The sequence below is a fragment of the Diabrotica virgifera genome, chromosome 4 (genome assembly GCF_917563875.1).
Source record: "Diabrotica virgifera virgifera chromosome 4, PGI_DIABVI_V3a".
Taxonomy (NCBI): Eukaryota; Metazoa; Arthropoda; class Insecta; order Coleoptera; family Chrysomelidae; genus Diabrotica; species Diabrotica virgifera.
This window is the reverse complement of record NC_065446.1, coordinates 35,882,538-35,898,174: the sequence shown is the minus strand read 5'-3', so window position 1 is coordinate 35,898,174 and position 15,637 is coordinate 35,882,538. Positions and strand designations below refer to the sequence as shown.

The 15,637-nt window shown below is 33.4% G+C and overlaps 1 protein-coding gene across 2 annotated transcripts in view; it reads left to right on the top strand.

The window, feature by feature from the left end:
• LOC126882984 (probable phospholipid-transporting ATPase IIB) overlaps positions 1 to 15,637 on the top strand; it is a 75,720-nt gene that overhangs the window by 50,565 nt on the left and 9,518 nt on the right. For both annotated transcript variants that reach the window (XM_050648129.1, XM_050648130.1), the window contains exons 10-12: positions 8,361 to 8,537; positions 11,540 to 11,789; positions 14,003 to 14,211. In XM_050648129.1, the coding sequence (XP_050504086.1) occupies positions 8,361 to 8,537; positions 11,540 to 11,789; positions 14,003 to 14,211 (636 nt within the window). The remainder of the gene's footprint in view (positions 1 to 8,360; positions 8,538 to 11,539; positions 11,790 to 14,002; positions 14,212 to 15,637) is intronic.

Here is a 15,637-nt window from a genome sequence, read left to right as displayed (position 1 = left end):
GGCTCACAATCAAGTAAGTATTTTCTACGCTTTATCGATCGTAACTCGGCTTCTACGCATTGAAATGAGCTTTTCATGGTCTCATTTTAAAGCTTAATTAATAGACTTCCAAACAAAGTTTGCAAGATATGCCACCAACATCAAACTCAATCCAATTGCATATAAAACGAGCATTTTAGTGGTGTACACACAATTAACGTGCCTCGAAGATACTGCAAAAGAACTTGATCCACTTGTATATGGATAATATATACCCTATTCCACGAATATACTACTGTTTTGGATTATCTTAAGGGGGTATGTAAACGCCGCAGTCAAAATGGTTGTTGATCATAGGAACTAACGTTTAACAATTTCTTTCAGTAGATGGCAGCACGTATATATATTCGAACATTTTAATAACGACGAATTTTAATTCTATTAACGACGGCGTTGTTGCCATTGCCAAGTACCTACTAAAGAGAACTTATGATCGTTATACCGATCGATCGGTACCGTTCGCCTTCAATCGTACTTGTATTGTACTTGATGAGGGTGTTTAATTTTTTACCTGGAAATGGTAAATTGTTACTATTAATAGATAGCATTGTATAACTAGACAAATGTTTATCTTTTTTTAAACAATGGTAATAGATACAAAACGTTTCATTTGAAAATATTTGATCACTTATTGTATTTAGATTATATTTGTAATATTTGTCTTCAGACGACAATAATTATTAATTCTTTACCTGGTCTAAAATATTTATAATAAACTATTTTTAATGGGAAATAAGCCACAATTTTACCAAAAAAATGATTTTATTCAGAACAGCATCAAAAATATTTATTTTAAACTGATAAAGAAATTTGTAATTGTTTGAAATACAAGTAGGAAATATATACATTAAATCACGCTTTTTGCTCTAAATTTTAAATAATCGCTTGGATTAACATGAAATTTTGCATACACATAGGTAACATGTCAACCAAGAAAAGCTGATAGTGTGCCGATGTAAGATTTTGCCCTGAGCGTGAGTTTTACCCCATCTCAGGGTACCCAACTGACTTATTCTAAGCAACTTTTGTTCTATAGGATTTTTTCACTTAATTAATATTTGAGTTATTTGCGAGTAAAAAACACGTTTTAGGCGGCTTTTACAAATAACTCAAAAAGTATTTTATCCGAAAAAACATTCTTAGCAAAAATATGTAGCTTCTAAAAAAGTATAAAAAAATGGTGTATTAGACCTGGATCCCGCGTACCAAAAAAAAGATGATTAATAGCAAGCTGAAAATTTGTTAATAGCTTAACGGTGTATAGTCGGACAAACTTTGATGTACGGGAGGGAACACTGAAATAGGGGAAGTTTTAATTGTGGAACAGTTTAAAAATTTGGAACGGTCAGACCACGAAAACGTCACATGTATTTTGTCCGACAGAACTTCCAATTGATTTGTTACCCGTTGATTAAAATTTCATGCAAAAATCAGGCTGCTATTTGTCACCAAATGGGCATTATAATTAACAGGGGTTACGAAGAAATCCCAGGTATTTTGTCGGACAGAACATCCAATTTATTTGTTACCCTTTCATTAAACTCTCATGCAAACATCAGACTGCTATTACTATATTACTAACCGACTTGATTACTGTCATTTGACATGTTCTTCGTGTTCCACTCATTAAAATACCCAGTTGGTGATAAACACCAGTCTGATTTTTACATGTAAAATCAATTGGAAGTTCTGTCCGACAAAATACATGGAACGTTTTCGTAGTCTAACGTTCCAAATTTTTAAGCTGTTCCACAAATAAAACTTCCCCTGTTCCAGTGTTCCCATACATCAAAATTTGTCCGACTAGACACCGTCAAGCTATTAACAAATTTTCAGCTTGCTATTAATCAACTTTTTTTAGGTACGCGGGATCCAGGTCTATATATGTATGAACTCTATGGACCCAGTTGAAACAAAGTTGTAGCTAAGTGTAGTTTCATATCCGTCAAATTTCAAAGTGAATATTTCAACGTGAAATAACCAAAAAATGATGCACTTTTTTGGGGAAAACTCATTACAACTTTTTTAAAGTATTTAAAAAATATTTATTTTTGTTTTTTTTTTAAGTTTGTAGCATCAAAACTAAGCAAATGCTCAAAATATGGTTGGTCCCTTTTTTTGATAAAAAACCTCGGGAAAATCAGCCCCTAATTATCATCTTAAATCAAATCAATCGTAACCACTTCACAAGTTACTTTCTATCTATCTTTGAGCCTTAGGACCGGTATTTTATGTCCTGGTTAGCTAATCGGGGTTTAATCGGGACAGAAAACTACCTCTTAGGGTCTCTTGCGTTGTCCTCCTCCTCCTAAGTGCCTTCTCTATTGAGGTTGGCGATCAATATGGCAAATTTCTCTCTGTTCTGGGCTTGATGGATTAAGTCATTCCCTGTTGTGTTGGTCCAATCTCTGATGTTTCGGAGTCAGGATTTTTTCTTTCTTCCTATACCCCGTTTACCTTCGATTTTGCCTTCTAATATTACCTGAAACTGCTCAAATTCCCTATGGCGCATTATGTGTCCTAGATATGACGTCTTTCTAATTTTGATTGTATTGACCAGATGAGGACGTGTGTTCATTATTTCCAGTACTTCTTCATTTGTAGTTTTGCTGGTCCAGCTTATTCTTAGCATTCTGCGGTACATCCACATTTCGAATGAATTCAGTTTGTTGACATCATACTGTTTTAATGTCCAGGTCTCACAGCCATACAGTAATAGACACCACACATAAACACTTTAGTGTTCTCAATCTTATTGTGACTGATAGCTTGGGGTTACAGAGCATTTTTTGAGTGGTCTAGTCTAGCTGACTGTTTAGCTCTGTGCTCAGGTATATGAAGCTTTGGGAACTCTAAAGGGTGATACCATTGATTTGTATGTTGGAATGTCAACACGGGAAGTTTTTTCCTCGGAAAATTTTACATTTTCATCTCATTTCTAATTTTTCTTCTTCATGTGCCTTGTCCGTTGTGGACGTTGGCTGTCATCATAGCAATTTTAATTTTGTTTACAGCGTGTCTATAACTCGATCGATGTTAGTCCAAACCATTGGCGTAAGTTTTGAAGCCATGAGTGTCTTCTTCTTCCGGGTCCACGTTTACTCTCTATTTTACCCTATATTATCAGCTGCAGTATACGATATTTATCATATCTCATAATATATGACCGAGGTGTTCACGTTTTCGTTTTTTAATTGTGAAAGATATTTCTTTTTGTTTTCCCATTCGGCGCAATACCTCTTCGTTGGTGGTGTGGGTCGTCCAGAATATTTTGAGGATACGTCGGTACACCCACATTTAGAATACCTCTAGCCTTTTCGATAATGTTTCCGTTATTGTCCAGGTCTCTGCTCCATACAACAAGACTGGAAATACATAGCATTTTAGCAGCCATATTTTTAGTGGGACATATATGTCGCAATTATTGAATATATTTCTCATGTTAAATGTAGCTCTGGCATTTTCAATTCTACATCGTATTTCGGTTGTTTGATCCCATTTCGAGTTGACAACTGTTCCAAGGTATACATATAATTGTACGTGTTGAATTGGTTTTTTATTTTCAATTGTCTGGCAGGTTGTTGAGTTTTGCTCACCAGTGTCCATTTTTGTTGAAGGTTAAATTCTCTTTTTTTACTCGCTCTTTGTAGGTACCCTGTCCATAAGATGCTGAAGTTCATCAATACTGCTAGCAACCACAACTGTATCGTCTGCATATCGGTTTATCTAATTATTAATCCAGTAAATTTCAATATTTTTTTTTTCACTTACTGAAATATTTGACATAAATTAATCAATGACTATACAATATTGTTTTGTCTACAATTTTTTTATTAGGATAATGCCTCAACAAATACTAATGGTCATTGGCATGTGTAGTGTGTGTAAAAATGTCGATGTCATCGTCTTTACAAAGAGACGCTAATTGTATCCGAACAATGCATTATTTGCGGCCCTATAAAAATTAAATTTGCCAGAAAGTGAATAAAACTGAAATTGTTTTTTAGATACGCCCCACATAACATATATACTAGAGCTTATGTTATCTATGTATTATGTCAAAACTAGTATAATCCCCCAGTAAACACTTTGAGCCTCGTTTAACTTTCAACCATTTGTATAACCACACGGTTTCAAGCATAAAAAATGTATATTTGTATTGTTAAGACACTGTGACGTTATACAATCATGATTGAAAGTCAAACAAGGCCCAAAATGTGTGCTGGGAGGGGGTGGGGCCACTTTTCTAAACAAAACCGCGTGATTCATCATATTTCCGTGGTTATAAAACTCGTTTTCAATTGTTTGCAGATTTTCTTAAAATCCGGCAAACGCGCATCTGTCGTCATTTAATACATCACTGCTGCCATCTACTAAATGACACGTGAACTCATCTTCTCATCTATTAAGTGACAGCGGAACTAATTTATCACTAGAAAAATGCCAACTTATTGCTGTAATATGAACAAAATCCCCAGATTGCAGCTTTTAACAATAATTTTTACCTTTAGGTACAGTTAATTTAAAAATTATGGCAGTACGGACAATGAAATTTTATTTAAAATAAAGCTTTTTGCATAGTTAATCGTTTCTGATAGTTATTTTCTACCCAAGTTCAAAAATTATTATGCAAAACGAATTTTTACAACAAGTTACGACGTAAGTTATGACATGGACTCCTTTAAGTACAGTTATAAAAAATATACTGCTTTCTTTGGAAATTTTAACTAGATACTATTAAAATAGAAAGTCTACAGTTCACGAACATATCCCTAAGTTGAAGATTGGTTTTGAAATAGTGACGGTAACTGTACCTAAAAACTATATAAATTTTAACATTGTGTCATACCACCTTAACAACGAATATTTTACTGTGCAAAATATGAAGAACGAAAGTAAATTGAAAATTACATTGTTGTTTATTGGAATAATTATTAGAGCCATTTACTTTCGTACTTCTTATGTTGTACACTAAAATATTCGTTGTCGCGATAATCCAAAGCAGTCGTATATTCGTGGAATGGCCTATAGATAACAAAACTCTGAAGCTCAAAGTTTTAATTTTAATGCCTTCAAGATCAGATTTAGTACCACCATGTGTCTGTAAAAATTGCTCTAAGAACTTATGCAGATGTAAAAAATCTGAGATTCCCTGTATATCTCGATGCAGATGTATGAAAGAAAATGTCTGTAAAAATAGTAATAATAAATAATATCAACTTACTTTTTAGTTGTATTTCTGAAATATTAGTTTTTAATATTCTCGTTTAATACAAAAAATAGAAGACAAATTAAATAGAATGAAAGGTGATACGAGGTAGAGTATGATGATTTAATTATAAAAATTATATGATAAAATTTTATTAGGATCTTCAAAAATGAAAAATGAAGATAACGTATATTAAATACAATATAGATAGAAATTATAATTTGCATCGAGAAGTTAGCGCGTGAACCTTTACGCTGTGAGCCAATCTTGCGCCTCATAGCGCGCCATTAAAATATCGACATCTTGGCCAAAAATAAATTTACGAACATTTTCATAAGCTCAAATTGTTCCTTCTGAGTTCTATCATTATTTTTAATTAAAGTATAAATGTTTATAGCTCAAATTTGCTTAAAACTCTTATACACCAATTAATGTACAATTTTTTTAAGAAAATTATAACTTCAAACGGGTATAACTTTAAAATAAATGAAGATCAAGTAATTTAACAAACTTTGTTTGAAAGCCTATTAATTAAGCTTTAAAATGAGACCTTCTAAGGCTCATTTTATTGAGTAGAACCCGAGTTAGGATCGATAAAGTTTCGAAAAATACTTATTTGGCAATTTGCATTGTGCACTAATTTTACGATATCTTAAGTTCTAATTGTTGGATTTAAGTTTAGTAAACGTTTTTTCCTTCGTTTTTTATTAAGGAACAAATTTTATTTGAAACATTTTTTTTATCTCTTTTAGTTTATGAGCCAGAGCCTTATAAACAATTAAATTGTTTATAACAATTTTTTGACCACTCGGATCGAAATCCACCCTCAAAATTCGAAATCAGCAGCCAAAAATCCATAAGAATCCGTTGAGTTTTTCCATCAGAATTGAAAAGGACACGGAGAATGGATGTAAAATCAAATGGGAGTGTGATAATATTTTTAGGTTGTAGTAATGATAATTGCTTACCTATAACCTAAATATTATCACACTCACATTTGATTTTACATTCATTGGCTATTTTCCATCTGGTATATTTAGGGTAGATTAATTTTAACCCCAACACATTGATGTTGTTCTGAAGCTATTTCCTTGTGCATTTTTGTAATCAACTATTTTAAATGGGAAATAAGCCACAATTTAACTAAAGCTGGCAATTCAACAACACATTGATGTCTGATACCGTCATTATTTTATATATCACCATAAAATTTTAAATTCTTTGGCTAAAGTAACAATACATACAATTACAGTTTTTCATGGTACATTGACAGTCTAGTTCTGACATTGTTCAAGAAATGCCATTAAATTTGGTTGCTACTTGAATTTATTTATGTGAGGTCTACCCTCTTGACATTGCAACCCACATGGGGTGAGTCATGTGATGCCTGGTATTTAAATCCAGTAATATTTTAAGCATCACATCTAATTTTATAATACACTGCGGTGCAAAAAATCGATCCACTAAAAATTTGGTCATTTTTGATGTTTCGAATTTCCTAAACCTGTTGTCCGATTTAAGTGATTTTTTACCACGTTATAGCCTTATTCATTGACAATATCCCTGTAATAATATTGTTGCTAGACAGTCAAACTATCATTGTATACCGGGTGTACGAATCAAACTGTGTTTTTTTCTCACAGTTCGCATCACCCTGTGGATTATTCTGGCATTTATAAAATACTGAAATTAAAACCCAACTATAGCCTCAGGTTTTCTTAACATTTTGTCTTACGATTCATTCGCTTATGTTGGATAATAAAAAAGTTAGGTACTTTAACAACTGGCCATGTTCGTCATCAGTACAGGGTGTTTCTAAAATATTTGCGCAAAACTTTAAGGGGTTATTGTACATGAGAAAATAATGACAATTTGCTTTATAATCATATGTCCGCAAACGCTTCGTTTCCAAGATACGGGATGTTCAATTTTTTTTATAAACTGATGATTTACTTCTTGCTTTAAAACCAGTTGAGATTATGCCAAAGCCAATTATAAAAAAAAAATAAAAAAAAAACAGTTGAGATGTGCAAATCAAATTTGGTGGGGTTTAAGACGTAGTTATTGCACATTTTTTGACATACAATTAAGAATTTAATATTCACCAGTGGCGCGCCAACGGGTATTATGACCGATAATATTACCCGTACGCACGTCAATGGTGAATATAAAATTCTTAATTGTATGTAAAAAAATGTGCAATAACTACGTTTTAAAACCCACCGAATTTGATCTGCATATCTCAACTGGTTTTAAAGCAATAAATAAATCGTCAGTTTGTAAAAAAAAATTGAACATCCCGTATCTCGGAAGCGAAGCCTTTGCGGACATATGATTATAAAGTAAATTGTCATTATTTTCTCATGTAAAATTACCCCTTAAAGTTTGTCGCGCTTATTTAGAAACACCCTGTACTGATGACGAACATGGCCAGTTGTTAAAGTATGCAACTTTTTATTATTCAACATAAGCGAATGAATCGAAAGACAAAATGTTAAGAAAACCTGAGGCTATAGTTGGGTTTTAATTTCAGTATTTTATAAATGCCAGAATAATCCACAGGGTGATGCGAACTTTGAGAAAAAAACACAGTTTGATTCGTACACCCGGTATACAATGACAGTTTAACTGTCTAGCAACAATATTATTACATCGACATTGTCAATGGATAAGGCTATAACGTGGTAAAAAATCACTTAAATGATGATCAACAGGTTTAGGAAATTCAAAACATAAAAAATTACCAAATTTTTAGTGGATCGATTTTTTTGCACCGCAGTGTATAATGTACACAATTTAAAATTTTATATATACCTAAGGGTTTTTACACACATATATTGGTGGCTCGAACATGTAATGTGACCTGTAAATATAACCAATTTGTAAATTTTTTTCAACCTTAGACAAAATATAACCTCACGTTTGTCTTAACTTAAAAGGTTATACTTATTTTAGGTGATAAGCACTGATGATGGAATCATTATTTCGAAAACATTCTATGATGTAGCCCTTTTTAGTGATTTTTTATAAATATTTTTACAAAGGAATTTAACAATTTTTTAAACAAAAAATATGTAAAACTATGAAAACCATAATAAATGAATATTTTTAGAGCTTGTATACGGGAGAAATTATTTTCTACCTGAAAGGTGCCGATATGGTCATGTCCGCAATCGTCCAATATACAGATTGGCTAGACGAAGAAGTTGGAAATATGGCTAGGGATGGTTTGAGAACATTAGTTGTTGCTAAGAAAAATCTTACAGAAGAGCAATATTTGGAATTTGAGGTAAGAATGGAATTCGACAGATTTCACACTCACTTGTTTAGCGACATGGCATATTATTTTCAAAGGTGGGGTTAAACTTAATTTTTTTAATAGTTTTATACACTAATTACAAACAGTATCGCATAATTTTGAAACAAAAAAAGTTTAAGAATAATTTTAAATTATTAGCAGAATGTTATAATACTCGTCCATCGTCTCCTTTAGGGGCCTACAAATCCATTACATTTCAAGTTGAAGCGTGTTTTTGCCGAAAGAACAAACAGTAAACAAAATGTTGTTAAAGGAAAATATTTATTTTGGACATTTGTGTTCGAAAATTTGATCTGCTGAGTTTTCAATGAGGAGGTACGTTCTTACAGAAAATGAGTAATATAACGTTAGAACAAACGAGGAAAAAGGTAAGATAATGATAAAACGGCAAAGAAGATAATGAAATGAAGATAAAATGCAAAAACTCAGAACTGGAAATAGTTACAACTTACGAATACCTGGGAAGTATCATTACTAACGACGGAAAAATAGACTGGGAAATAATAAATAGAGCAAAGAAATCAAACAAGTTATACTATGCCTTAGCCCCAATACTGGGGAAAAGAGAACTTGCAAGAGAGACAAAAATAAACATATATAACACAATAGTGATACCGACTGTGCTCTACGCAAGTGAAAACTGGACAATTCTGGAAAAACATAAGAGCAGAATAAATGCAATGGAGATGAGACATTTAAGAAGGATAGTTGGAAAGACAAAATGGGATAGATTAAGCAACGAGACTATTAGGAGAATGGCCAACCAAGAACCAATAATGAATAAACTAAAAAAGAGACAAATGAATTGGTATGGGCATCTGATGAGGATGCAACCCAACAGAATTACGAGAAGAGTCCACGAAGCAAGGAACATTGCAAAAAGAAAAAGAGGCAGACCAAGAAAAAAATGGATACAGGAAATAGTAGAGGCGGGAAAAATTAAAGGAAAATCACTCGAGGGATTAAAAATAATGGCGGAAAACAGAAAAGAATGGAAGATATGGGTGAATGTAAATTAAAATAGCGATCCCAAAACCGACACCCTGATAGGGTACAAGGAAGGGGAGAAAGAAAGAACAAGCAGCTCAAATTGTGGGTTAAATTGAATTCAGCGTTTCAAGAGATTTAAGAAGTTGTAAGGAAAGTGGAGGATACACAAGAAGACCAGTTCCAGGACGTCCCAGGTGCACGAACCCCACAGATGAACGTTATTTGCATCTGTAGACTTTGCGTACACATCACGTTACAGCTAGACAACTGCTAAATGATCTTTCAACAGCCCGTGGCCCCTAATATTCGGTTCGTATAAAGTGCCAATTCGTTTAGAAAACAGATTAAGAGAACTTGGAATCAGAGCCAAAATAATGCCTGCTACTGCTCCACTGTTAACGAGGGCACACCATATGGCACGTTTAAGTTTTGCACCAGAACATGTCTATTGGGATATTAACGACTAATATTATTTTTATTGATGAGTTTAGGTTTCCACTTTGTGAATCCGACAATGCAGAGTGTCTGTCGGATTAGGGCAGTCAATGAGGGTATTTGGCTCCGAATTCCATCCTACTACATCGATTTACTTGATATTTTCACAGTAAGTAGGGAATAGCTGAAGAAACAAAGTCTACCCTATGCCGATGTGCGCTTTTATCTTGAGGGTGGTCCCCACCCCTTCTCGGAGGTGAAAAATGTTTTGGTTAAAATAGCCACGGAAAAAGCTAGAGAACCTAATTTTAAGCAAAAACTATTCTATGATTATTTTTTGAAAACTTGATACTTTTTGAGTTATTGGTGATTGAAAATTGGCCATTTTCATTGAAAAATTACACCTTTTCTAACGGATTTTTGCGAATACCTTAAAAACTATGCATCTAACAAAAAAACTATATAAACTATTTCTGTAGGTTATAAAAAAACAAAGAGATTCGTTCCTTCATAAATCTTCTAGTGAAAATACAAAGAGGGATATGGTAGGTAAGAAGAGTTTGTGTTTTTGTTGCATGCTCAAATCGGTGTATTCAACTTGAAATAACAGAGAAACTGTCGATTTTGGCCCAAAATTTTTAGGCCGAAACTAGGCCCAAAATTTCATTAAAATCCATGCAGTAGAATTCGGAGGTAATATCCTATTCTTGCTCCCATTGGCGCAGATCCACAAAGTGCAAATCTTGACTTATCAGTAAAAAGAATATTTAGTCCAGTCGTTAATATCCCAATCGACATGTTCTGGTGCAAAACTTAAACGAGCTATACAGTGTGCACTCGTTAACAGTGGAGCAGTAGCAGGCATTCTGGGTCTGATTCCAAATTCCCTAAATCTGTTTCTAACCGAATTGGCACTTTACGAACCGAACATTACGGGCCACGGGATGTGTAAAGATCATTTCGCAGTTGTCTAGCTGTAACATGATGTGTACGCAAAGTCTGCAGATGTAAATAACATTCTTTGCGGGGTTCGTGCACCTGGGAAGTCCTGGAACTGGTCTTCTTGTGTATCCTCCACTTTCTCTGTACCTGCTTAAAGCACTTCAAACACTGGATTGGTGGATTCCCATAACATCAGCAAGATATTACGTTTTGATGGAACGTTTTATTTACTAAATCAAAATCAATGGGAAAATACCCAGTATTTTTATATATTTATGAGGTTTTATTTACTGTTTTCTTCTGCAAACACACGCTTCAACTTGAAATGTTATGGGTTTGTAGACACCTAAAGAAGACGATAGTCGAGTATTACAACATTCTGCTAAAAATTAAAAATTATTTTTAAACTTTTTTTCTGTTTCAAAAACTATGTGATACTTTTTGTGATTAGTGTACCTATATTCGAGTATATTTTAAAAAATCTCATTATTTATTTTAGTAAGATTTTTAAACAATAAACATACATTATTTCATACGTCAGTGTTAAAGAGTCAATTTAATAAAATCAGTTAATACAATAATTATCACTATTTTTAATATTTAAGGCCCGTTATAATGCTGCCAAGTGTTCAACAACTGACAGAGTGGCCCAAGTGGCTCAAGTGGTTGAATCTTTGGAGAGAGAAATGGAACTGTTGTGCATTACTGGCGTAGAAGACAAATTACAGGATAATGTACGTGCTACTCTGGAATTATTGCGCAATGCAGGTATTAAAATATGGATGCTTACTGGTGACAAACTAGAAACTGCTACTTGTATCGCTAAAAGTTCAAGTTTGGTGTCTAGAACGCAAGGTAAGATAAACATATAATTCTATTTTTTTTTAAATAGACAATATTAATGTACACTTGCAAGCAAAAAATCGACTCAAAAGTAAAATAGTAAAATATGTATACGCTGTTTGGTAAGTGTCGAACCACATATAATATGTAAAATTAGACGTAAAAATATTGTGAATAGAAGTAATTTTGATGGCAATGACACCAATATTTATATATGGTGCTTCTCAGAGGCTTTTTTCAGTGCGACACAAGTGAAAGAAGAAAAGGTACGTTCGTGATACATACACCTTTGTAGGTATTTACCCATTATTTACCTATTACATATCTATACGGCTTTAATAAAGTTCTTCTCAGTCTTTCAGTGTGTCATTAATGACGTAATATATGATTATAAGTTTGTTCTAACTCGATACAAAACCGTTCTTGAATAACGAATAATTATGCGCAGTAACACATTTTTCGTTACTGCACATACTCGTAACCGTTCAAGAACGGTTTTGTATCGAGTTGGAACAAACTTTTTAAGAATGTAGAGAAGCACACTTTAGAGAAATGACATTTTAGTTAAATCTGACAGTTGTCAGAATCGTAATCGTAATTTGGTATAAAAACAAATCAATTGTGTTTATTTCGTTTATAAAAAGGTATGTTCTTTAGTTCTTTGATTTGTATAGTCCTATGAATTGTACAGATTATAGTCGTATAGATAATACTTAAATCATTTTTTGTTCGATTACAGCGCCATCTATCAACAACTAGAATAAATGTTATAAATGACTTTCAATCACGAACGTACCTTTTTCCGTCACTTCCAACTTAATGCGTTAGAAAGAAATCGAAAAACTGACGCACTGAAAGATGCCTCTGAGAAGGAGTATAGTTAATAACTAAAGAAGATAACAAAGATAACTTAATTTTGTATGTGAGAAAACATATTATGGATAAAAGTCATTGTATAATGAATATAAAAGTAAATTATTTTTATTTTTTATATTTTCACCTCTGCGTTGAATTACACTTTCCGTGTGCGATCTTAAGGACCTTATTAGTTTTCTGACTGATTCCTGAAGAATCGCTTCCCACTCTTCATCTAACGATATTTTTAGCGCTGCCACTATCGCTGCTATCGGTAACATCCGGTAACATCGCCACTACCGTTAAATTCATAGAGGTCTAAATTGCGTAGAACATGCCCGCTACAATGTTTGCTGCATTCCCTATCCCTATACCATACATAAGTAGGCAAATTTTACAACACGTTGCTAGTTTGCATAAAACAATTATTTCTTGAAAGCTCTATAAAGCTGGGGCCACAGTAACGTCTAATGCCGTTAATTAACGGGTTATTTGACTAACGCGTTAGGTGTAGCCATGACTTAGCGCGCTAATTTGTTAATGCCATTAATAAAGCCGTTAAACGTTAGACGATAGATCGGGTGGCGGTTTCTTTCATAACTACAAAGGAGTTACTCCGTTACTTATCGCGTTGTTGTGGCCACAGTTACACTGTTTCAACAAGTTCTAGCTTACAGTGCAGCATAGTAATTTGTTTTGTGAAATAGGTACATACTATTCTACGAAAATGGAGTGGAGTAATGAGAAAATAATTGAATTTTTAACAGTGTTTGAAACAGAACCTTGTTTATGGGATCCCCGACAAAAATCACATAAACATCGTGGTGTTCATGGTGACGCTTAGTGTCGAATTGTGCAATCATTATATTTTCCAGCGACGGTAGAAGATTTGAAAAAAGAGTTTTTACTTGATCCGTTTATGAAATAACAAAAATATCACTCATAAAATATAACAGCGTAACAGCTTCGACTTCCATATTGAAATTATTGGATTAAAAAACGCGTTTTCTGCTGACTACGCGCCAAAATAAGTGTGGCCAGTCACTTTAACGCGCAGTTTATTCCATCATTTTTGGTGTGTTAATTAATATGATAATGGACGTTAGACGTTAACGTTACTGTTGCCCCAGCATAATAGACAATATTTTTTTGCATTCAAAGAAGACAACATGAAATTACTAAGCATAAACTACAATTCATTGAGCGAGTCAATTTTTTGGCTCCTAAGTGTAGTTCAGCTCAACAAAATATCCCTATACAGGGCGTTTCAATAATAATTGGTAGTATTTTAACTGTAGATTCCTGTTATGTTAAATAATTTCTTATATTTTAAATTATTTAAAGTGTTTCTTATAAATGGTAATTTGTAGGTTTGCATATTTTGAAAAAGGTTGTGACAAGGTCTGATGCACATTTAGAACTGAACGCCTTTAGGAGGAAACAGGATTGTGCATTGGTTATAAGCGGAGAAAGTTTGGAAGTATGCCTTTCTTACTATCAACCGGAATTCATGGAATTAGCTACAGCAGCACCTGCGGTTGTATGTTGCCGTTGTTCGCCAACACAAAAAGCTCAAGTGGTAAGTTATATACAAAATAATACCGTCGCCTTAATACTGTAACTTTATAATTCGAAATTGGTAGTTTTGAGATAAATGGGTTTAAAGATTTTAAAGATATTTGTGCTGCTACCATGATGTTGGTAAATACGGAATTCACTCTGCAGCTCTAAAATACTGTTCCTTAACTTTTTGGCTACTGATCTATTTAGGAATACGGTGCAAATTTGTTTTCCAATATGGAAAATAACATGAAATATTAAAGTTATCAACTTTTAGCACTACCATAATGTTAACATTTGGTAATGTTGCATGTCGTGCCAAGTTGCATCGAAGTGAATTTTTTAACAAAACTAATATTTTAAGCATTATTTTTGTGAAAATTAGCTTTCTGCCATGGGGGTTGCCAGATCTGCTAACAATTCTCGAATTTTTGCATTAACATGAACCGAATAAACAGATAGCAATTACGTGGTAAGCTCAATGGTTTCAGAAAAACACGTGCTACAACTAGATAACTAGAGTTAGCTAGTTATAGCATTCAGTGTATGTCGTATTCACGATTATTTCGATTAAACAATAGCTTGATAACTTATCTTGTCAAGTTTTAGCACTGAATATTAAGGCATTTCAGTTTTATCAACTTTCGTCAATCATAAATAAATACTTAACCCGTTTGGAGCGAGTTATCAAGTTTTTACACAATATGGAGGCAAATAAAATACATCGTGTGAATTAGTTATCTCAAAAACGTCAATTTTGGAGTTATCAAGTTATAGTACTAAGGCGACGATACAATATCGAATTTGTTCAGACATGTCGGTAAAGTGGATTATAGCGGGATAAAGGAAAAGAGGATGAGGATGATATACAGGGTGATTCGTTATGAATTTCCAAGGATATGTTAAATGGTTTTAAAGTACCGGGTACAAATAATTTTTAAATAAAACACCCTGTAAGTGATAAGGGTTAAATATTAATATTTTGAGGTATAGAATCTAAGGCCGTCCGCACATGGGTCGATCGAAGACACGTCTCTAAGTTCGCGCGTCTTGCTCGTCTTGTACGAACCCTGCGGCACAAGCGATTGCTCTCCGCACACTTGTCGATTCAGTTTGCTCACATCTTCCAACCAGGAAGAACGCATTTTTATATATTAACCAAAACGACTATTTCGATCTGTAATAAAAAAATATAAAAAAAAATTTTTAGGAAACGCTTTTCTTTAGTTACGAGTGACTAAAATTAAAAATATTAAAAAAAATCAACTAAAAAGCAAAAAATAAAAAAAAATTCAAACACATTCGTTAAAGAAAAGCGTGGGGCGAAGACCGTTTATTCGATGAAGATGCGCCCCACGCTTTTCTTTAACGAATATGTTTGAATTTTTTTTTATTTTTTGCTTTTTAGTTGATTTTTTTTTAATATTTTTAATTTTAGTCACTCG